This window comes from Periophthalmus magnuspinnatus, chromosome 23 (assembly GCF_009829125.3).
Source record: "Periophthalmus magnuspinnatus isolate fPerMag1 chromosome 23, fPerMag1.2.pri, whole genome shotgun sequence".
Taxonomy (NCBI): Eukaryota; Metazoa; Chordata; class Actinopteri; order Gobiiformes; family Gobiidae; genus Periophthalmus; species Periophthalmus magnuspinnatus.
The window spans coordinates 12551460-12574977 of record NC_047148.1 but is presented as its reverse complement, the minus strand read 5'-3'; the positions used below and the strand labels follow the sequence as shown (position 1 = coordinate 12574977).

The following is a 23518-nucleotide window of genomic DNA, read 5'->3' as shown; positions in this document are numbered from 1 at the left end:
TATTGGGAAAAGTGAAATTTGGTCTTTCCATTAATCACTGGTTCGCACAAAGCCGTATACTGGACGTGTATCTCTTGCACCAGCCCAGCTTTGACACTCCTGGACGCTGAGCCCCATTGTGCCTGCAGTCATTTGTCTGGCACTGAGACCGTCCCTGTCCATTTACCCAGGTAGTTAGAGAGGACTCACTCCCCAAGTGCGCCGCCCGTCTCGCAAGTGGAGCTGTCAGCCAGTAGCTCAGGGAATGTCCAGTGAAGAGCCGAGCAGCACTGCCCAAAAAATCCTGATGACTTCCAGATGAGAGGCTGGACCGACAGTGAGGCCCGAGGAGATTCTGACACAGAGTGGATGTGCGCAGACACTGACAGAATGGGTGCAAAGAGGAGTCACTAAATTAGAGCTGACAAGTGTTATTTTTTTAAGCTCTACCTTTTTCACAAAACTGGACGAGAATTAAGAGGATAATATAGTGATGGCCAGAATCAACTTTTATATCTGGCTCCTTGTGCATTTGTTTGTCTGTTCAGTGGCCCAACGCTTCAGCAGAGGTACGTGCGATCGTTCAAGACTGAAGTACATATGACAGGTTTTCATGTTTTTTTTACGATTACTTGGTTTGTTGGGATAGTACCTGCGGGAAGCGTTTGTCAGAGTTATACATGAGTTAAAAGGCAGTTTGTGGGGGGAAAAAGCTTAGAAGAAAGATGGAATACCTCTATCTATGTCGTCAACAAAGAAAATTCAGACAACAAAATTCAGGGACAGTTTACACACAAAGAACGCACTTTTATTTAACAAAATAAATGTGTTATGGTTGCTAGGTAACAGTTCTGAAACAGCGTCTGCATATATGCCACATCTGCTGTCCATTTACAACCAGGAAGTAAAGTTCTCTAAATCTGAAGTAAAACCTTATGTCAAGTTTGTTTGTATCTGTCTGGTTTCAGTGAAATGAGTAGTCTAACCTGTCATATGCACTTTAACTGTTGAGTAAATTTTGTTAGTTTGAGTCATTCAACAGCCATTTTTACAAACACAATTACATGATTACAGAGTTGGCTGGTTTACAAGCGTGCTTATTAGAGAGAAAATCTGTTCAGCAGGAAAATGGGGATAATAGCAGCATCTCATTTTCCTGTGAAAGACTTTGAGTTTACTGTTACTGGATCCATTCAGTCAGGAAATTCCAGTCTCAGCCTCAAACGCGCTGATACGCTGGACTAAATTGTATAATACTATAATGAAATATATTATAATACCATAGGGAACTCAGATACAGAGCCGTGTCAGCCAGTGTGTTATTAGTTCTGGTCCTAGGTCAGAATGAAAAATAAATAATACTCAACCCATTATTCAAATCAGATGAAAAAAATGCATTTTTTCAGGTGATAAAAATGATAGGCTAAAAGATGCCACTCATAGTAAATTGTATGAATACCAAAGGCTTGTTTGTTTTGATAATATCAAGTATCTCCCTTCACGGAATGTACGACCGGAACATAACTGAAGTGGCTGATATCAAGAAATCCTAACAATGGCTTGAGAGAGCTGGTCTGAAGGACAGAGGCACTCGTCCTGGCTGCACAGGAGCAGGCCTTGAGCACTAGAGAAATAGAGACCCAGAGCAGACTAGACCCAAGGTGTAGGCTGTGCAAAGAGGCCCCTGAGACAATCCAGCACATAACTGCAGAGTGTGGCCATGGAGCAGCATAACCAAGTGGCAGGTATATATACATATATACATACACATACACATATACACACACACATATATATAGGTGAAAGATGGTGTTAGAAAGCTGAAAATAACAAGCAACTTAGAATTCAGTTATAAAACACATCAATGCCTTTTTGAACTTTATCAAGACAATACAACAAAGTTCAGATATACATCTGATACATGGTCTACATATTTTACAATAAGTTTGACTCAAATAACCCCTCCCAATCTGCGTATCATTTCCGTCGTTATTTCTGAGCACTAACCGTCTGTAACAAACCTGGGTGAGATATTGCACATCCTGAATCCTAAATCATGAGCCCCCACACTTCCTGTCAGACACGACTGACAGAGCTGCTCTGTGTCGCACCAAAGTAGCGGCAAATGACAGTCTCCAAAATGCATTTTAAAATAGAGCTCCATAAGAGGAGCCTGGGCTGGCACTTCTATCATTACTAAAATATTCCACTGATGACATCTATGCATTGCAAATATGGATAGGCAGGAGTTTATATGTTGCTTATGTGGCTTTGCATTCAGTCTTGACTACATGAACTTATGTCAAATAACTCAAGGTTGGGATCCAGTGAATATAGACCTTTTGTGTGTTATGTAATCACCACACCATTCACCATTATATAATGTATTCCAGGCAAACAATGCAGTCTTTGTGTTGACCCATATAAATGTGAAAGTTGATGTCAGAAAAAGCACTCTGTTTAAAGCTTTTAGAGAGATTAGGTCATGTTGTTATAATCCTGAAAAGACAAAACATATCTTACTGGAATTATCTGACCCATTCTTCAATGTTGGTGGGGAAACCTGTCAGGAGCAGTGGATCCATCCCCAGATTTTGATTTAGGATTAGTCAGGACTACCTTAGCTGGAGGATTTATTCATTTTTTACATGATGTCTATCCAATGTGAGTAAGCGTGGCCCCGTAAAAACATCATTTAAAATGGGGAAATATTGTCAATAGGGGCATCTTATGTAAAATACTATCAATATACAAACCACTGGAGAGAAGAATGTGATTATTATAAACGACTGCATCTTGCATCGATATGTCTACAAGCTATTTCTCACTGTGTGTGTTGAACAATACCAGTCAATGTTATGAATATTAAACAGTGAAGGTAAGGTCAGTCAGTACAAGAGGCTCATCTATCCATATGCTGTACATTGTGTATATGTGGATACTCCTTACACAATGATCATATCTTTGAGGCCAGCAGCACTGTTTAGTCCTTTTTAATTAAAGGATGTTTGTTGTTCCATCGTCTCCTTTGAGCTGTTACCCGGAGATTACAAGTTCCTTGGCTGGCATAATGACAATAGGAGAAAAGCCAGCTCATCCTAAAGCTGAGTGTTCCGAGTGCTCAGGTAGGATAAGACCGGCGTTACGGAAGACACCTTAGGAAAGCGTGAAAAAAGCAATTCGGCTTATGTCACCTTAGGTTTGTTTTCTGCCACACAGGACTACTGCTATAACATTCTGGTTAAATCAAACAGCAGTGGTATTCCTCAAACAAAGATGATCCGATTTTAATAGCAACAATATGAGGGAGTGTTTGCCTAATTACACAAGCAAACAAAACAGAAGCCAGTTAATAGTAGCTTATTTCATGTCATGTACTTAACACAGTTACCAAACTCAAAAGTGTGTGCTGCGTTGTGTTGTGTTACTCACCAAAACAAATAATCTGTTTCCTTTTGAATCCTTATCTCTTCCTCTTTCTCTTCTGACCTTTAGCAAGCGTTTCTAATCTTATCTGTCCTGCACTACGTAACTCGTGGAGACGTTAAAGCTTTACCTGGAATGTTTCACAGAATAACATCTAACTTACCTATGTTTATGGAGACAAGCAAGTCACGCCACCAAGCTAAGTTAAAGGTCAGATCTGTGGAAAGGCAAGCCTGCTCATAGTAAGAATGAATATTTTTTGAGATATTTTTGAACAATAAAATCAACTGTAACTGAACGCATAATGGATAAAGATGTTTAATGTTTATTGCAGACTGTGGCGGACCCTTCACCATAAATGTTACATATTGCACCTTTATTTTACAGTAACATTGTAACCCTTGCCAATGGTTTAAACGCACAAGTCATCTTTACCTGTAAATTACATTCATTTTACTAAATATCCATCCATTTTCTTCCTCGTATACGTAGCCAGATGGTGCGGACAGCAGTCTAAGCAGGGACTCTCAGACTTCCATCACTCCAGACACTTCCTCCAGTTGCTCCAGTGGGACCCCAAGGCATTCCCAGGCCAGCTGAGACTCATAGTCCCTCCAGCAGGTCCTGCGTCTCCCCTGGGGTTTTCTTCTGGTGGGACATACCCGGAACACCTCCCTAGGGTAGCATCAAGGAGAGATATTTTATTAAATATTTCTTCCCAAATTTCCAGCCCCACCCTTGTGCCCTTATGCACCAAACACCAATGAAATGATCCAAGTTTACATCAAATCTCCATGCATTCTCCACTCACTTTTTCCACCATTTTCAAGCCAGATTTTTAAATGGACAATTCCCTTCGCTTCCCCTCGCGCTGCGTTCAGCTAGCACGCACATGTGACCAGTGAACTACATAACACATTCTCACATCTTTGTAATTCATCACAGACCACCTGTATTTGTACTGTAGCTCACTGCACCAGCACAATGTAACCTGTTTTAACTGCATTGTAGGCCTATCATAAACTACATGGCTTGTTGCTCTGTTTTCCACTGCACCCAGGTGGCTCGTAAAAAAGCCGCAATGATTCTGCTGCAGCCCGCTATAAACATACAACACATCACTGGAACTGCACTCGTAATGTTGCAAGCTCAGGCATAATTTCATCCTAAATTGCTTACAATAAATTTTACATGTAAATCAGGTGAATACTTGTGACTTTCTTAGCTGCCATCACCGCCAAGAGATGTGCAGCTTCTTTCCTTGGAGCTGTATGGAGGTGGGTTATTTTAACATATTGTGGGTTGGCAGTACTATAGTTATTATTATATTTTTTTATAGATTATTTTTCAGACCGAGGTTTAGGTGTTTTCGTGCCTGCCAGTTTGAAATGTTCACCATTAACGAGGTAATCGATTAAGGAGGCAATCGAAACACAGAAACACGACCACGGTACTTTAAACTGGGACGAGGGGGCATTTTTACTGTCGCACACCTGAAGAAGTTGGACCGCAGATGGCGCTGTCGTCCTGTCTCCACCAGTAGGAAGACAATGCGAAAAGCTATTTAAATGGTATGGTATGCTTTTATTTAAACAGGGACAGTGCACAACATTACATTGACCTTAAAAAACAGGAACGATGTTTGGTGCCAGGTTATAGCAAAAATACTAATTTCCACCTGTAGTCCCTGGACAGGCTGATGTTTAGTAAAAATAAGTTTGGTGTAGATGGATGAAAAAACTTGTAAACATATGGTACATACATCCAAATACAACACATCTCACCCTCAAATACAACAGTGACAACTAAATGAATATTATTCCATAGCAGTGCAGTTACATTTCCATTTACAATTGTTTAAGGCAGTGATTTCCAATTCTAATTTTCAACAAAAAACACATAACTTGACAAGACAAAACATATACAAATGATATGAATGTTTGGCGGCTTATGAAAATTTGATTAAAGTGTACAAGTCTTTTAACATGCACCAAATTTAGATAGTTATAGCACATTTACTATGGGTTTTTCACATTCAAATTGAAAATAAAACAACACTGCAGGTCTTAAATCAGCTAACCACACATTTTTATCAGTGATTATTAAACTTATAACCTCACAGACAGCGTCACAACATACATTTTTGCTTCCTTCCATCTATATTCAATATTATTGGCCCATAGAATGTTGTTATGTCATCTTAAACCCAGCAATGCCAATACCTCCTACCTCCATACATCCTAACAGTTGCTCACTTAAGTAGTTTTGCACCAAATCTGTTCCCTTAATATTATTATTATAGCAAGGGAACAGTACAGTAAGGGAATTATTATTATTAGTTTGAGTTCAGTAAACCTCACCTCTTTTTTACATTTATATAATTTTTTATTAAACAAAACAGAACGACAAAAAAACTAATAAAAACCGTGAGGTGTGCATTGACAGAACTAACATAAAAAACACTAACACATTTGGACATTTCAATAGTCGCAGACACAAACAAAACCCTCTGGCCTATTGTTGAAATAGTGTTGCTTGTTCCCCGCGATCTATTATACTGCCTGGGCATCCTTTTTGCCACTGATGATGAGGAGTTAATGAGCAGTGTAAATTTGAATGCAGTCAGGATGCTCTTTTGTGTGTGACAGTAATAGACAGAGACACATTTTCACCTGGAATTAGCTTCACTTTCAGAAGATGCACTATGACAACTAGGAAAACACAAAGGAATTTTCACTTTTATACTTTGGGGAGGTGAACTTTGCGACCTCGTTTGAAGTCTTTATAAGTTTGGGCAGGTTGAAGGGGCGCTGATAGTGATGGTGGCGGATTACACAAAATCAGCCAGGATTGCGGCGTTTTTCATTGAAATTTTTTATAGAGTCTGGAGGCATGGCTGGGGCTCTGAATGGTCGTCAACCAATCGTAGAACGGAACAGGCGCAAAGAGCAGCGCACTGAAGGTAGAGGCAAAAAATGTTCCGATAAATAGCAGGATTAAAATGGCACATAAGGTTTGTTTTTACCCATTGGTATATAAAGATCTCATCTACAAAAATCTTGTTACCAACCAAATGTCCTTTCATTTACCCATTTCCACAGTAACAATATAAAGTTGTTCTTTAACTATTCCGGACGTAATTGTGGTCCAGTTTCATTAAAGCACAGAATTAGAATAACTCTCCCAATTTGCTAATGGTGTCTGGACTGGAAGCAAAGCTGGAGCTCAGACTGGCTGGCATGGTGGGCACCCAAGCGTAGAGCAGGTACACAGTGAAAGAGGCCAGCGCATTTTTGGCTATGGTTGGCTACACAAACGCCATAAAGCTAAATGTATCGAAGAGGAGGAGGATATGTGCGCTTGGTCATTACTTGAAAGCCGGCCAGTGTAGTGTGGGCGCAGCAGCATGGTCAAGTGACTGTATCCAAATTCAGATGTTTACATAGCACAGCTCATTAAGATCTGTGTGTGTGATCTGCTCGCCAAGGGAGGGATGAGGAGGTGTGGTGAACAAAACAGTGGAGAAACAGTGTATATTTTGGGGAATATTTGGGGGGAAAAGGAGTTTTATGTATCTTTACTATGCCTTTCTCACCTTACACTCCCGAGCTCTGTCACCAAATTAGCCTGGAAATTTAAATGTGCACAACTTCACAGCGAGTAAAGGCAGATAGAGTTGTTTTTCTTCCTATGACCTTCACAATGTCGTTTTTTCAGCAAAGTTACGCACAGGGACAAAAGAGAGTGCATCATCTGTAAAGCTGGGATATTCCTCTCTTAAAGCTACCCCTCTCTGAGTCAATAGCAGTGTTGCGTCACCAGCATAGACCAGATAAAGAAGTGGACTAAAGGAGTGTGACGCCACCCACAGCGTTCAGCTCCAACCAAATGAAGCTCATCGAGGTTGGCAGTTATAGGGACAAATTTGGAGCCGAGTTTCATATTTGGTCGCTGCCCGTGAGTATCGTAGCAACCAAAGAGCCAATCTGGAGCAAAGCTGTTGAAGGTTCCCGCCCACAGCACTGGTTTGGCAGGGGGCAGGAGCTTAGCAACACTGTCAATCAAATCTGTTGCTAACACTAGCTGGAGCAACCTTGGGGAAAGAAGGCAGCAGATTTGTCTCGTTTAATGTTCATATCTTGACTTACGGACACAATAACTAAATAACAATACCGGAATGATGTAGAGCGAGTTAATACGGACATTTTAAAACCAAAATGACAAGGCTCACTGCAGCAGTTACAGAGAGAATGGTAACAGTTTTCTAATGTAAAGTGAATTGGAGCAGGTCGATGGAGCAGGAAGCACACCCATGATCACTTCCTGTTTAGGATGCGGCGGCTAGCAGGTTAGCTATGCCCATTTATATATACAGTCTATGGTTACCAGTTTTGAAGGCCTTTTTACACAGGTCAAATCAAAATCTAGTACCAATCACATCAACTTCAGATCAAATTAGATTAAGACTAATCTAAAATGTGTCAGTGGCTCAGTGGCTATGGCTAGGCTCTCGTCTGACATCAAAAAGATCCCCAGACCAGGTGGAGCCCCATGTGGACTTTGAATGTTCCCCTTTGTAGAGGTGGTTTTCCTTTGGGTTCAGTTTTCCCCATAAACTTAACTTAAAACATGCACAATAGGCTAGTGCTCCAACTAGGTTCTCCTAACTATGAACCTATAGTCATGTTGCTGTTGGATTGGGTCAAATGGATGGGTCAAATGCAGTGGAAAAAATGAAGAATACTGCACCTTACATCAATGGTATGTTAGGAAACAATTAAACTAAACTAAGCATGGACTGAATGAATATTTTTATAATACTAGAGTGTGTAAAGTTGTAAACACACTCTGTTTGCATCCCGTAATACCAGAGTGTGTAAAGTTATAAATACACTCTCCTCGAATCCCGCGTTACCAGAGTGTGTCTGTGTGGAATTGCCTGCGGGATTGCCCCAGTAAATATGGATGCGGCTGTGAGATTGTATCATTAAAATGAGTTGACAGCATCAGCTCAGTGCGGACCAGAGCGACGGCCTTCCATCCTCGTGTATCATAGAAACTCATGTCCTGCTCTAGTGCTCAATCAACCTCAAGTCTGACCAGCTTAAGTCTGCATTTCTCTCCACATCGCACGTCTCACCTGTGTGCAAAGCATCTGAGGTCAAACTGCAATTGCCCTGCACACAGCCAGAACCCAATTCAATCCACGATAAAGAATATTTAAGCAGTAATCTATCTAGGATTGCTCGACCCGACCCACCCACCTACATGTGGCTGAATAATGCACAGTCCCGTATCAATGTGCATGTGGACTTTAATTAAATTTCCTGTTCTTGTGTGTCCAGCTCTGTATCCCTCGGCATACAGGATAAAGACGGGGACACATTCTCGGCTCAACCCAACATTCCAGCGCTCTCAGAAGGACGTAGACCTGCTGTTTGAGGTCAGAATGGATTCTTGTGCATTTGTTTGTGTTCGATATTAATGGATTTTTACCAGTTATCAATTATTTTTGTTACATGTTGAGCGGAGGAAGGTTATGAAGCTGAAGCATAAATTCAACCTGCATAATTGTTTTGTTTTTTCTTGTTTGTCACATCTTAATCACGCCTTAAGATATTCACATAATATTCACTCTCTCCTCTTTGTCATTCTGCCATTTCATTCATGTGAAACAACCCTCCTCTGCCCGTTCTCCACTACAGCAGCAGATCGGATTTCCACCTCAGTTTTTCTTCTATCTTCACTTCACTACTGCAAGTGTCTAAGTTTGAAATAAGATATGTTGTTAACTCTAATAAATCTGCATACTCTCATACCAGTGAAAGTTATGGTTAAACGCTCAACGTGCCAAAAGTCAGTGTCTCTTCACGCACATGCTTAGAGAGGATTTAGCTTCATTGTAACAGTGTGATAATCACCTCATTGCTCATTCAGATCCTGTTGGCTGGAACACAGATTGACAGCAGAGAGCACCGGTTGTTTGTCCTGGATGAGGAGCTGGCGTCCCTCAGACAGGTGAAAAAGCTGGAGGTGATCTGTGAGGATGTTCTGCCTAAGACTCTGTCTGAGGTGAGGCATGTGGTGGACCTGCTGTCCCACCGGAATGTCCCCCTGCACTGGGACGACTACCAAAGGACTGTGCTGACGCTGGTTTACATCAGTCACACTGTAGCTCGCCTGGACTCTGAGCTCTCCCAACAGGCCTGGGGCACAGTGCTTATTCAATTGTTCAATGCTCTCCACAAGGACCTCACCATAAACTGAGTCATTTATTGTACTAATAATATCATGGCATTATCCCTGCTTGTCCAAACTGAAACATATCTAAATATATATTTAAGTAGTTTGCATGTGTATGACAAGCTGTAGTTTGACAGTGTCACAGCTCATTAGCATAAATGCATTTGAGATGAAATCATAATTAAATATACATAATTCATATCTCATACATGAACATGTATTATTCATAATGAACTGTCACTAGAAGATTTAAAGTAACCTGGGGTAATACAAGGCTAGTGTTAAGTATAATGATCTACATCTTGATTGGGGGTTAAACTGTGGTACTCAGTAGTTTGAATTATGAGCAGTTTCTTCATCGTAGCTTTAAGAGAACAGCATCACCTTGCTGTGCCATATGTTTGACTTGCCTAAATTGCTTTGAATGGTGTTAGATGTTGTGCTCATTTGCAGAGCTTTGTTCTAAACAGAGTGTGTACATCAATACGGCTGATTGCTCATTTAGACAAACTGTAACGTTCCTGAGAGATTGCCACTTTCCCCGATCGTTTTGGAAAGGGCTCTTTATATTGAACAGTCATTTGGAGAAGATCTAAAGTATATGTATGCGCTGTGCTGTTTGGGCTCTTATCGCAATAACTGTTGCATTTATTTACATTTCTCTTCAAAATCAAATTCTAGTTTCATCTGGATTTCATACATATCTTTCACTTTCCACCAACTGCATACGTGATTGTACTCTGTAATCCCATGAATATGTGTAATTCTTGAGCTTCTTCCTCCGCATGCCCAGCCTCTGGCTCTGACAGCAGACAGGACGTATTGATGAGTGTGGAGGATAGCCCACCCTGACAGCCGTCGCTTTGGGCAAGACTTTAACAGTAATAATAATGAGATTGTTGTGTCCGTCAAGCTTAAAAGGAGCTCTTTCAAAGACCTGCACATTTCATAGCAATGCATTTAAAAAAGTGATTTACTTTTCTATGAATAATACATTATTCTTTTCAATAAATGTGTGTTTTTCTGCTTTCTGTTACTCTCTCTATGGGTGTCACCTGAGCCCAGTTCCCAGAGTGCAGACCAAATCTAATCTAATCATTTGCTCAGTTTTGTAATATATTTATTTGGAGAGTTTAAAGATCGGCTATATGCTCTTACGCTCTTACTGGTTTAAAAACAGACCTATAATCACAACTGAATCTGGGTCGCCAGTGCCTTAACCTCAGACAGAGGACATATACAAGTGTTGCTCATTCTCAGTATATGGACTGGCCATGTCTCATATGAAAGTGCTGCTCCTTGACTCCCTGAGCTGCAGATTGGCTGCAGGTGCTGGGCTTTAGGTAGTCAAGATTCCAATCAGGGAGCTCTTTTAGGTTTAAACCAACTTGAACCCAACTAATGTGAAACTCATTCTGATTGGATGGACAGTTTGAGAACTAAAACACCAAACAAAAACATCCATAACTTGGCAACATGTATGGTGTTTTTGTTATTAAGAATCAATCAGCATTACAACTGACATCTGTAAAAACAATATTTGATGTGAACGTGTTTACCTCATATCTTGGTACACATGATAGACCATGATGAAAATGTCTCCATATGTATTTTTAATGAGAATTATACATACCCTAATACTCACTGTGTTTTCAGTGCCATGAGAATATTTTGCATTATTAACTTGCCAGTCTTTATAATGTTATGCCTTATTGCCTTATTGCCTTATTAAGATGTTCTGGAGTCCATGAAATTTGTCAATGTTATTCAGGTGTACAAACAAAGCACAGGGGACACTGCACGACCACTGGCCAAACTGCAATAAAGAAGACGTGGCCACATAAATCTGCCTATGGTGCCCAGATTGGTCTCTAGGCTGCACTTTGAACATGTCTGTGTTAGTGCTATTAGTATGTATTGCTGCTTTTAGAGGCAGAACATTACACAGAGGCAATTAAAGTCAATGGCATGTTAGCAGATGTTGTGCATGTTCCTATAAGCATCTGTCTTCATGCTCTTTGACTTTACACACTATGGTTGAACAACTGACTGATCAAAAATATAAAAGTCCAAGTTTCACTCCCGGGATAGTTCTTCACAGTCACTCAGTTTTAATTGCTCAAAGTTTGCCTGCCTCAGTATCAGTTGTTTATTCTTCTCCTCAGCTCACTTGGTGTGACTGTGGCACTTAAGAAAAATGAGCCTTTTACCTGGGTTATTGACTTTCAGTGCACAACGCATGGAAAATGGTTGCGTGATATTTTATTCATTGAGCGTTTTGGGCTAAGTGCAGTGGAAGATGAGCGCTGTGGTGTTGGGAGAGCATCACCAAGTGGATGAAGAGGGTACTGCAGCCTCCATGACGACACACTCATCCTTTTTGTAGTTAGTTTTCTGTATAATTTGCAACAATAACAGTGTCTATAAATGGTTATTGTATAGATCTGCCCTCATCTGCTGTCATTTTCACCCATTGATGCTTATGTTTGCGTATTCTAATGCTAAATCAGTATTTCTAAATGCTTTGTAGATGCAACAATTGTCAAATAAGAATTGCCCCAAAGTGAACAGTGTACAGTACTGTCAACATCTTTTGGTGCAGCCATAGTAACTGCACATTATGTTCACAAATTGCTACAGTCACTAGATGGCAGCATTTCTCAATATGATTTACCCTTTTTAGAGGTCACCTTAAAAAGTTTTGTCAGTAGCAGCAGATCCCCCAGCAGCAGTTACACACACAATTACAATGCGTGCTTCGTGCTGACAGAGAATGTGGGATGCAGTGAGACAGAGAAAATGTAAAGTGGCATTTCGAACCTGATTGGGAATAGGGAGCGTTTGGCTTTGAGGTCACCGTGGTTTAATTAGACCCACATAGTCCTGTCGGGATAGAAGAATGTGTCTTTACTAGTAAAAATATGTGTAAAAATATGTGATGAAAAGGTCTGCTGATTCCCCTCAAGCTCGGCAGCTGCATATGCTTCTGCACAGCTGTCAGGCATATTTCCATGCCTCAAATCTCTCCATGCACACCAACCTCGGGCCCAATGAGGCGAGAGCTGCGGTGTCACAATTCAATAACGCCCCAATGTGCAGCTTAATAAACAAAGGAATCAATGTGCAGTAATGAAATCTCTAAAGATGGAGTGGATATCCCTCATCTGCCACTCAGATATAACGGGGCTGTTTTCCCACAAGATTAATGGTGTTTCTTTGTTCAAATTTGACACAGCTTCCATCTGCCTTTGAAGTTTGGAATGAAATTTGAAAATTTGAAAATAAAAAGGGAAATAACTTCAAAAGAAAAGAAAAACATAACTTCAGACTATTTTATTTATGAGTTGCTGACAATGGTGAAGAAATAATAGCATGTAATGTGTCTAAATGTAAAGATATGGCTAATAAAATTGATTGTGTATTTATAGGATCAACATGTAGCATTAAAACTATAGTCCCGATCTTGTGTTAACTCAATTTCAAACCAAAATATCAACTCTTTAGACACACTATACTATTATTTTCATTATCGGTTTGTAGGAAGAAAATAAAAAGACAAAAATACCATTGATTATTTTCAGCGTGCATTCCCAGAAGAGGCACTGGCCGGGAATGAGAGCTTTTCCGAAAGGCAGAAGAAAGAATGTTGGCAGGACAGAATGACCACAAAAACCTTATCAGGGATTGTTCTAAAAAGGTGCAGTGTTCACGTGGGATTCTGTGGTGTAGTGTATCTGCTCTGGTCAGACGGAGGAGTCAGGCCACAGGTGGAGAGCTCCCAAAGACACCCTCATGGGACAAACATGATTAACTATGACACATGCTATATACAATTTCAATGGGAGGAAAGCAGAATGATTTCACTGCAGTTTGTGTATTCATAAGTGAAGCAGTACTATTCATTTTGGAATAGAACAAAACTTGCAAGTATTTATTACTGTATTTCATATGACAATTAAGTTTTTCATTGTTGATTTGATTGTTAATTACCCACAATATGTGCAAAAGGTCAAATCCGCCAGCCAGTCCAGGAAATACTTCAGACCAAGCCTCGCTCACGCAATCTGGAGTCTCTGGGTGGGCACTGCTCCTGTCAGAACTGAAGTATGGGTCAAACGCAGAGGACAAATTTCATATCTGGAAACAATAAATTGCACCTTAACACTAACCTTACATACACAAAAGAAATTTCATCAACTGCACATTCACATGCAAGTTTATAACTCGATTTGAGAACTCTCTGTGTGTCTATAATCTTTCATTCTGCCTTTTTGCGGAGGCCGGGGCTCAACTATTGTTTTAATGAGATTACAAAATGGCTGCTGTGTGTACAAACATCGCTTCTCATTTTTCAGAATAATGTGCTCGACCCATTTGGATGTTTGGTATTATTGTGGCTCACAGCTGTTTTGTCACAGACTCTGGGATTGTTTGTGTGTGGGAACTCAGAGTGTGGCCAGCTCCACAGATGCAGACAGCGTGGCCTGTTATGTGTTTGGTCAAACTGTGTGTGAAGAAATGTACAGGGGCCTCAGGGGGCAGCAACAAACTGTTTTTACACTCCCATTTCTCTGCTATGTGTCTGATTTGTTTAACCTTTGCATATACTGTTGAAGGATATAAAGTACTCAAATGTCCTTTGTCTTTTTGTACTTCTTATACAGTGTGTGCAGAGTTTATAAGCACAGAATGATGTTCGGGAGAAAAAAAACAGATTTAAGTTGCATTTAAGGGGCTTGCCAACACTTAAAACGAGAAAAAGAAAATATGGCAACATCTCAACTAATCTCACATGGTTTCTGCAATAACTGCCCGAGCTGTTACATCACAACAAAATTAATCTCATAACTGACTTCAACTGTAATCACACTACCCAAACATTGTGCCAAATTGTGTTAGACTGCTGTAACAAAATCTTTTCGTCCAGCGGCTGTTTTAGTTGGTTTATAATGTATAATTAGCTGAAATATGCAGAGCTTGTGGGTACTGTTTTCCTAAAATGGCACTTTTACTATGTGCTATATAGTTTCTCAGTCTTATTGTCTGGCCTAGCGGTAACCCCACACAACTCTGACCAGGAAATCCTAGTCTGGAAGCACTGTCACTGCACAGACTCAATGGACAACTGACGCTAGACCACACATCGTTACGCTCCCGGGTTACCTCTCTGTACTCAACTCAACACTGCACATAATGGAAGTATTTCAATGCATGCACTTTTGTATATTTGGAATCAATACCACCATGTCAATAATACTGTGGATATATGGAAATTGATTTAGCAAAAATATTCACAATGTTTTTTAATCAAGTGAAAATGTCCATTCTGGAACAAAATAATAAGCATAATCTTGCGTTGAATCAGTGCATAACAACAGAATGCTGTACCCAAATGATCGAAATATTTTAATATATCATTTTTATTTGTAATAGTTAACCACATACAATATTATTAAAGGTATTTCTACTTAAACAGATCAATATAAGTATCATCATGGTTTGACTTAGGACTCAAAAGCAGTACACAGCTGGTAAGTAGTTAAACTCTTTATGGTCCAGGCTAGTAATCAGTTAATGTGGTAAGTAATGGGCTGGGGGGTCCAGAGGTGTAGGTACTGGGCTGGCTAGCAAGCAAGCAAACAGACAGGCAGGTGACAGGCAGGCAGCTTCCAAAAATAATGACAGAGGCACCTGGACACAGAATAAAGCAAATGTAGAACAAAAACGCTGAAAAAAGTTAACTTGTTTTGTGGAACCAAACACATCTACTCACTGGAGTAGTATCAACGATGAACTGCTGAGGATGATGGATGAAAACACAGGCTTCTTATACTGCAGGTAATGAGGGAAAGTGTATCTAGGTGTGCCAGCTGTCAGATCAGGTAAGCCGACGCCCAGGTGGGAGGAGACACAAGCCGCGTCCCAGTTCAATGGTTGCACCCTTTGAAGGGCCTGGCTGGCGAAGGGTGCTCCTCCATGTAGCGTCCATGGACCGTAAAGACCTTGCCGAATTGGAACCGGCCTACACCACAGAGCATATGTCACCCGCTGTCTGTGCGCTTACGTTACGTCACTTACTTTACGTCGTCTAGCAACCATAATGGCTGCTTTTTATTCAAATTTTAACAGTTTCATGTAGCAAACTCCATTTTCTCTCGTAGAAGAAGTGACACGTGGTGCATGATGGGATATAGAAGGGTGCAAAGTCTGCTGGGATGTACCCTTTGTTCACAGCCGATCTCTATGGAAACGCAGAGTACATTTTTCGGCCACATTCGTGGGGTGCATGAAATGGGACAGACCTTGTCACGCCGGAAGTGACGTAAATGCCCTTCAAATGCAGCCGACGAAGTGTATAGCCATTGAATTGGGACACAGCTACAAACAACACAGAAGGGAGACGGAGACAACAGGGGAAACAGCAAAAAGGAGGATCCTGACAATTTTGTGTATTATTATATTAAATATACAATCAGGTGAAAAGTAAAAGCTACTGGAAGCAGTAGACAGGTCACAAGACAAAGATGTCCGCTGCACAGCCCCTGGGACAGCCTCATGTTAATGCTTTAAGTGAGATTACCTTCAGTCTGAGAGCACTGCAGAGCGTTCACTCAGCTAATTGGCACCATTCATCTGCATGATTAGTGGGTTCAACTCATTAACCTGTTTGTCCCCATACGGGTCTATGCTTTATGCTTAAACATCTGAAAAGTCTTTTGAGTTCATGTTAAATATTTTCCATGACCAAATGGTCCACAATTAGTTCTTAAATATGTCTGCATATATTTCCGAAAAATCAAATTAGCATTCATATTTATCAATTTTCAAACCTCATAATCCAGCCAAAACTCTTCTGCTTTGGAAACTATGATCCACTTATATGTAGCCATAGGCCTTGTTCTCGGTGCAGCTAATCCTTTTCCATTTAGAGTGCTCTGTCAGGTTTAAGAGGGAAGCTCTCTGTATGCGATCCACATCAGAGCTGATAAGAAAGTTTGATTTCCCAAGGTTATATAAAACTGCATTATCTATTTCCCAGAGAAGCACTTTAAACAAAACAAATAGGGGTGGCAGACTAAGGGCTCAGATCCGTAACATAAAAGTACTAAAACTTTAAAATGCTTTATTACTTTTATGTTTAAGGACCAGATGGCAGTCTTACAACTACCCTTTCCAAGTTTATCTGAATTGTATAAATGTATTTATGTAACATAAATATATTCCACAAGACAAGTTTCCATCTGGTGATGTGGGTTTTCTAATGTCACCTATAGGTGCTATAAATGATAAATATCATCAGCTGATAAAACCCTATACATGAAGATGAGTTACAACTACTTTTACCATGAATTAGAGCTAATCAGATTGTTGCATGCTGATGACAGAATGCTTTCAGGTGCTGATTTATTCTGTGATTAGTGGTGTTAACCTTTGACCTCAGGAAGCATATAAAACACCATGATGTTTACACAAAGCCCAGTTAAAGTAATGGCTGACACAGAGTCTCTCTATGCTGCCTCTGCAGTGTGATGAATAGAGGGCTGTTTCCTCAGATTTATGTCTCTGTAGAATTGCGTTGCGCAGTATCAGTAAAAGAGCCATGTGGACATGCAGGTTATTTCATTTGGAAGAGTATTACTGCTGTTTGGGAAAATGTATTTGAGCTTAATATGAACCTTGTGAACTATTTTCATTTATATAATTATCAGTTTTATTTTAAACCCAGTGGTGTAACTTAGTAAGAAAGTGTCCAGTTACATGAGTAAATGTGTACTTAAGTGAAGATATTCCTTTGATGTTAAATCAAATTACAGTTGCATGGTTTAGATTTTACTCAGGTTTTACTCATGTTTATACCAAAACAATTATGCAAAAATCTACTCAATTAGCGTAATATAATATAGTATTTTATCTAGAAATGAGTTCCACCTCTGCATAATAAGACCTATATGATCACTGGGGTTAGTCTCAGCAGCAGGTCATGGTTCACGCACACTGGTTTTGTGTGATTCCAGCTCCACAGGGAAGTCCTACGGTACCTCCCAACACACAGGACCTGACACCATGCATCTGTGTCCAACGCCGAGCTCGGGTAAAGGGATATGACTTGACCTTTGACCTCTGAGTGAATTTCAGTCATTTGTCATGCACAGGGAGGTCGAGGCTGCAGCTCCTGGCACATCTGGTCATGATGCAGGTAATGTTTTGACCTTTCTCAATTCAAACCAAATACTGGTGGTGGTAGGTTTCAAGACAATACTCAACCTGATTGTCCTGTATCCATGGGTTTTGGAAGAACGACAAATTAGGACCAGTGCCATAGTAATTAACAAAATATGTTATCTTTGATTGGTATAATCTCCTCAAAATTCCTTCTTTAACCCATTAGCCCTGACCGCTGTTAGTTTCCAATTATTATAAGATTAATGAAAATAGTTGGAATACCATTTCACCACACTGAACCACCAAACTTATCATTTTAATGGTAAAATAATTCTAATAGCCCAAGAGCTGTAACGAGAGCAGGTGATATTTTTCATACGAGACCCAGAACATGATCACAAAACACATCATGGTATAGTCGTGTCCATTAAAGTCCATTGAAGTGGCCACTGTAGGGAGTATTATAAGCAGTTTTTAGAACATGAAGGGTAAAGGGAGCAGAGAGAATGTTATTTTTTTGTACTAAATTGACATTCAACTAATTTTACAACCTCAAAACATCAAAATCTAATTATAATGTAACATAGAGAAAATGTAACTATTAGTGACCCTCCTCCAAACCAAGGCAAAAAACAGGCTTCTTTTTCAATAAGTGCTTTACTTTGTTGATGTGCGCACCCTTCATTGATCTTCACACTTTAAACATTGCCAGGACTGTCCCATTTAACTGTCTGCTGGAGTTTAGAACTATTTACATTCGCTCCAATGGATGATTTAACGCAACTTTTTACCCCGACACATTGTGCACATTCCTCTTTGTCACTGTCTAGTCTACACCCATTTCCAGGATTTTTTTCCCCACTCTGGTTACTTTTGCTTGTGCCTTGGGATATATATTTATACCGTCAGCCAAAAATTCAGTTTAAATTCTTGGCTCCTCAACAATGGACAATTGCCCTTTGACCTCTATCAAAGGTTAAACTAGACAATCATGACCGTTGAGGTGAATTGGCATTGACATGGCCTCAGTGAAGAGGATGTTACGCTACGACTTACAGTCAAGCGTTTTAACCAAATGTCAGATATTGAGTGACCTGTAGAGATTGTCCTCCCCAAACTGATTTACATGCCAGTGGGCGAGCTGCAGGCCGTCCCAACAGGGATCCCTCTGACACTCAAATTAGAGGCATTCACATCCTGGAGATAAAATCAATATACTGTTGGTCCACAGCGACGCTCAATGTGATCCCTATCTCTGATGCAACTGCCCAGTCCAGGCTATAACAAATAAAGAATGCAGCTGTATTAAATGGCTCATATCTGCAGGATTATTAAAAATGTAATATATGAAGCCAGGGTAATAGCGCACACAGTACTTCAAATGCAGAGGTTCTTCATTTCTCAAAAACAATTTTACTACTCAAAATGGGTGAACTTCAAAATTAATCCAGAGACGAAACAGGCGTTATTACAGCATTATTAGCACTTGAACTAAACACAAAAAACAGCAGTGGCATGGCTGGCACCTCTGGAGGACAAAAACAAAATGCATTCCACTGCTAATTCATATAAACAATAAACAATATTTCATCATTCATTTCCCTGCCGAAATGCTTGAGAATGAACTTGTGTGGTCTAAACAGATCTTTCTCCAACAAGGATTAGAATGTTTTTTCGGCTGCTTTCCCCAAGCGACAGTGTGCCAGACTATTTCTTGTTATTTTTTTGAACGCTCGAATAAAGGGACATAGGACTAGAGCGCCACAGTGTGCAGAGAGCAGATATTACAACAAACGTTTGATAAATGAAAATACAAAAAGGATTTATATTTCACAATGAACAATTTTCACAGGTACCCATTATTTCACCTGGTTACATATAGTTTAGGATCTATGCAATTTTACAGTACAACATACAGCACAGTATGTATGGCATTATGAGTGGGAGACAAAAGTAAATATGACTAATTATGATAAGCTAAAAATAAACCAGCAAGGCCACCAAGTTTAACCCGGAAAAATAAATAAACTAAACAAACTAAACTAAACCATAAAGCACACAGGTTCTCTCATAGATCCTGGAGAACTTCTTGTTATAATTTCATTCACCATAAAGGGGCAATATAAGTGAATTCACTTTATGTTCACCAGTTACAATTACTGTCCAGCCAACAATTTTTACATTTTAAAGTTCAGTCTGGGGCAGTTTAGGGCAAGAAGGAACAAAAAGGTGAAGGCAAGACAGCAGGATGCACTGAAGGGTGTAGCTGATTTAAACCCCATAACCTGAGAAATAAGTGACATTAATGTACAGCTGGTTGAAGTATTTCATTCTCATGTTAATAATTTAAACGTACCACTTCAAAGCTCACAGCCATGTTCAGGCAATGACATGAGCTCGGACAGGCCATGATGCACGCAGACCAACCCCACAGACAGGACCCGTCACCACATAAAGGACCCGTCACCACAAAACAGGACTCATCACCACAGACATCACCACAAAACAGGACTCATCACCACAGACAGGACCCGTCACCACATAAAGGACCCGTCACCACAAAACAGGACTCATCACCACAGACAGGACCAAACAAGACCCATCACCACATACAGGACCCATCACTCCAGACGGGGAAGCAGCCAATAACATAAATAACTTTACATTTCTTCATCTAAATGTTAGAACTGAATTTCCTAAATCAACTGTCTTACCTAGCATCATGGAGGACAGGTCAGACACAACACGGCAGGTGGAAGTAAATAACTCAGAGGAAGACCAAAGACGGCTGGGAAACCTTATAGTTCTTGCTCCACTGCCACCTGCTGGTTGCTCCACAAAGTCACCCTACTACATATGCATATTGAAACTGAGCATTTTTCATAAATAGCTGAGACCGAGGCGATAAGGAAAGCTCAACGGTGTTTTCAGAATCACGATATACACAAACAGGGTATAAGACATGAGTGGAAGCCCTTTTTTGTTTCTCGGTGATAAGTCTCTCTCAAAATCAAAAGAGCAACAAGAGATTACATTTGTTTCACGCCATGTTTGAGTGGAGAGTAAAATAGTATTTAATAAGATTTGCAAATCATAACTTGTTCTTTCCATTAGTCCTGGTTGTTGATGAAGGCTTTTAATGAACACTTGTAGTACAGCCTGCATTTTGATAATACAATTTACTATGGTCACACACTCGCCCAGTCTATCACACCAAATTATTAAAAATGAACAACAAAAAAACATTACATTATATTATAAAGCATTAAATGAACGGTGAAATTCAATAAAATGCAGCAGATGTGAGAGAACCCAAAGAGGAGCTGTTTAATGAGCTGTGTCTGACAGGCCCAGACGGATGTGCCCTCAGTCGTGTTGAATGAGACTCTGCTAAAGTCCAATGGCAGTGAATGCGCTCTGATCATCCTTCACTCACTGAGTCGTCTGCTGTGGATTGTTCCAGTCATTGAGCTGACATGACCGGATAAATTGCAATATATTAACCCAAAGATTTATAGTTCAGAGGATGACAGTGTAAAAATTATTGTTATACATGTTCCCGATGGTGAAATTATTACTTTTTATGTGTTTTATTTGTTTTTATGTTTTTGTTTACTTTATGTGAAGCGCTTTAGGCAGCTTTAAGTTGTATTTTAAATGTGCTATATCAATAATATTTTTTTATTTCTACACATCAAGTACAAGTACATCACAGAGCAAAAGAAAAATACTGAATCTGTCAACTGGACAAAAAGTAGGAGTAGGAGTAAAGACATTTCGCTGCTCATCCAAGCCACTTCTTCAGTTCTGGTCAGATTACTGGAGGACACTGTCTTATATCTGTCTGAAGGGAGGAACTAAGTATACTGAAACTAAAAATCCGTGTTGAGCTACATTAAGTGTGCACTGTGCCTGAGTCATACTTAGCATAACCATTCAAGCCCTTAATGGCCTTCACACCTATTAGCATCCTGGCAAACCAAAGTACATCACAAAAATATCCATGGAATTTACATAAAATCAAAAGTACCAAAGAGCATACAGTTTGCAATGCTGGTTTTGTTTTAACATTCACTGCATCATTTCCATGCTCAAAGCTCTCCCGGTGAGCTAAACACCCAAATTCTAATTGTCTTTGCTCCAAAACTGCTCACACTACTCTTGTCCCAGTCTACCTGCAGCTCAAAAATAATAATATGCAAACAGGGGGCTTAGAGACATTCATTCATGTGTTCTAATTTAGCATTAGCAACAATCCTTTGCAGCTATAACAAAAGCTGCTATCCAACATATAGGATGGATAAGGCAAGTCTAATTTACATTGAACATTTGATTTTCAGACATGCTAGTACTGCTGCTACTGTTACCCCCAAGTGATTTGTTCTCCATGGCACAAATAAACACACAAAGCTCTCACTGATTTGACTTTCACTACAACATAGATAACATAGAAGACAAAATCAATAAAACAAGGTACTAGTCCACGGTGGAAGGCTCATATTTTGTCTAATATTTCTGCATTTGAATCGCTCTCCTAGTCTCCTAGTCTGCTCCTATATTCAAACAGACTGCGCTGTTTCATGCAGAAAGCGTCCAAGTGCACACAGACTTCTCCAGATGTGTTATCTGGGTCTTTGAGATTAGAAGCACGACACCTCAATCATAGCCCCTAGGTTAAAATGCACTTAGAAAAAAATCTGTTCCTCCATCTTTCATTGAAGCCAGTAACTTTTTTGTGTTTTGCTTTGCTACAAATACCATTAACATTCACACATACAGTATTACTTTACTTTGCTATAAAGCTCTTCTGTTTCGCTCACATCAGCTCTCCAGTACACACAATCCATGCATGTTAGCAAATGAAACATTTTCTTGTTAAATTCAATTCCTGGCATCATAGGGAAAATAAAAGTAATTTCTAAGCCGCATGTAAATAAAGCTAGAATGCGGATTATAAAGCATCATTCCCTAAACCACATGTTGTAACTCTGGCTGTTTAACATCCTCATACTGCATTCATTATGTTTACAGCAATTACACTTGATTTGTGGTAAGAGGCTGTGCTTGAAATGGTGGAGTAGCCCAGTGCAATGGACATTATAGCAGAAGAACAATGAAACAGCAGTGACTCATGGGCAGATTCCATTAGTGCAGCACTAAAGGACTGCATCCACCAGCTCAATCTGATTTATTAGCTCTTACTAACGTGTATGCAAGTGCAGCACAGAGACAGGAGTGTGTAGTAAGCCAATGTACGCTTTTATAGTGGTGTTCTATTATTGGAAAGATGCTGAATTTTATGTTATTATCAACACCACTTCCATGAATGTCAAACAGAAAACATTTTCCCTGGCTTAAGACTATTTTTTTTGTTGTTGTTTTTTTATCATATTTGGTCCCGTAACTCGAAAAACTTAAATAAAACGGTCTTTTTAAAATGCAGGCATCTGTTTAAGTAAGTTACATTTGGAGTTGGATTTCATAAAGTTATTCCATACCTTTCTTTAAAAAAATAACATAATTTTCACGCCACATTCCACGTCACATGACATATTTCCACTGACCTGATGTGTGCACGATCGATCCCAGGCCTCCGTCTTCCTCTGATGGCGTGACTGGTCCTGAAGTCTTTCTAATATGTAAATGACCCACAAAAAGAGTGGCACATCGGCTCAGTTTCCAGCTAAAGTCCGTCACTCCCCTACTC

General features: G+C 39.9%; 1 protein-coding gene across 1 annotated transcript; it reads left to right on the top strand.

The window, feature by feature from the left end:
- Positions 1 to 472: 472 nt before the first annotated feature.
- Positions 473 to 9672, top strand: LOC117391508 (protein FAM180A). Its single transcript, XM_055231542.1, has 3 exons — positions 473 to 548; positions 8751 to 8848; positions 9343 to 9672. Exons 1-3 carry the CDS (start codon positions 473 to 475, stop codon positions 9670 to 9672), a joined length of 504 nt encoding a protein of 167 aa, XP_055087517.1.
- Positions 9673 to 23518: the final 13846 nt, after the last annotated feature.

Coding starts and splice junctions, on each gene's coding strand:
- LOC117391508 (XM_055231542.1), top strand. CDS start 473: ATGGCCAGAATCAACTTTTATATCTGGCTCCTTGTGCATTTGTTTGTC. Junction 549..8,750: donor GGCCCAACGCTTCAGCAGAG/GTACGTGCGATC, acceptor TTGTGTGTCCAG/CTCTGTATCCCTCGGCATAC. Junction 8,849..9,342: donor ACGTAGACCTGCTGTTTGAG/GTCAGAATGGAT, acceptor TTGCTCATTCAG/ATCCTGTTGGCTGGAACACA.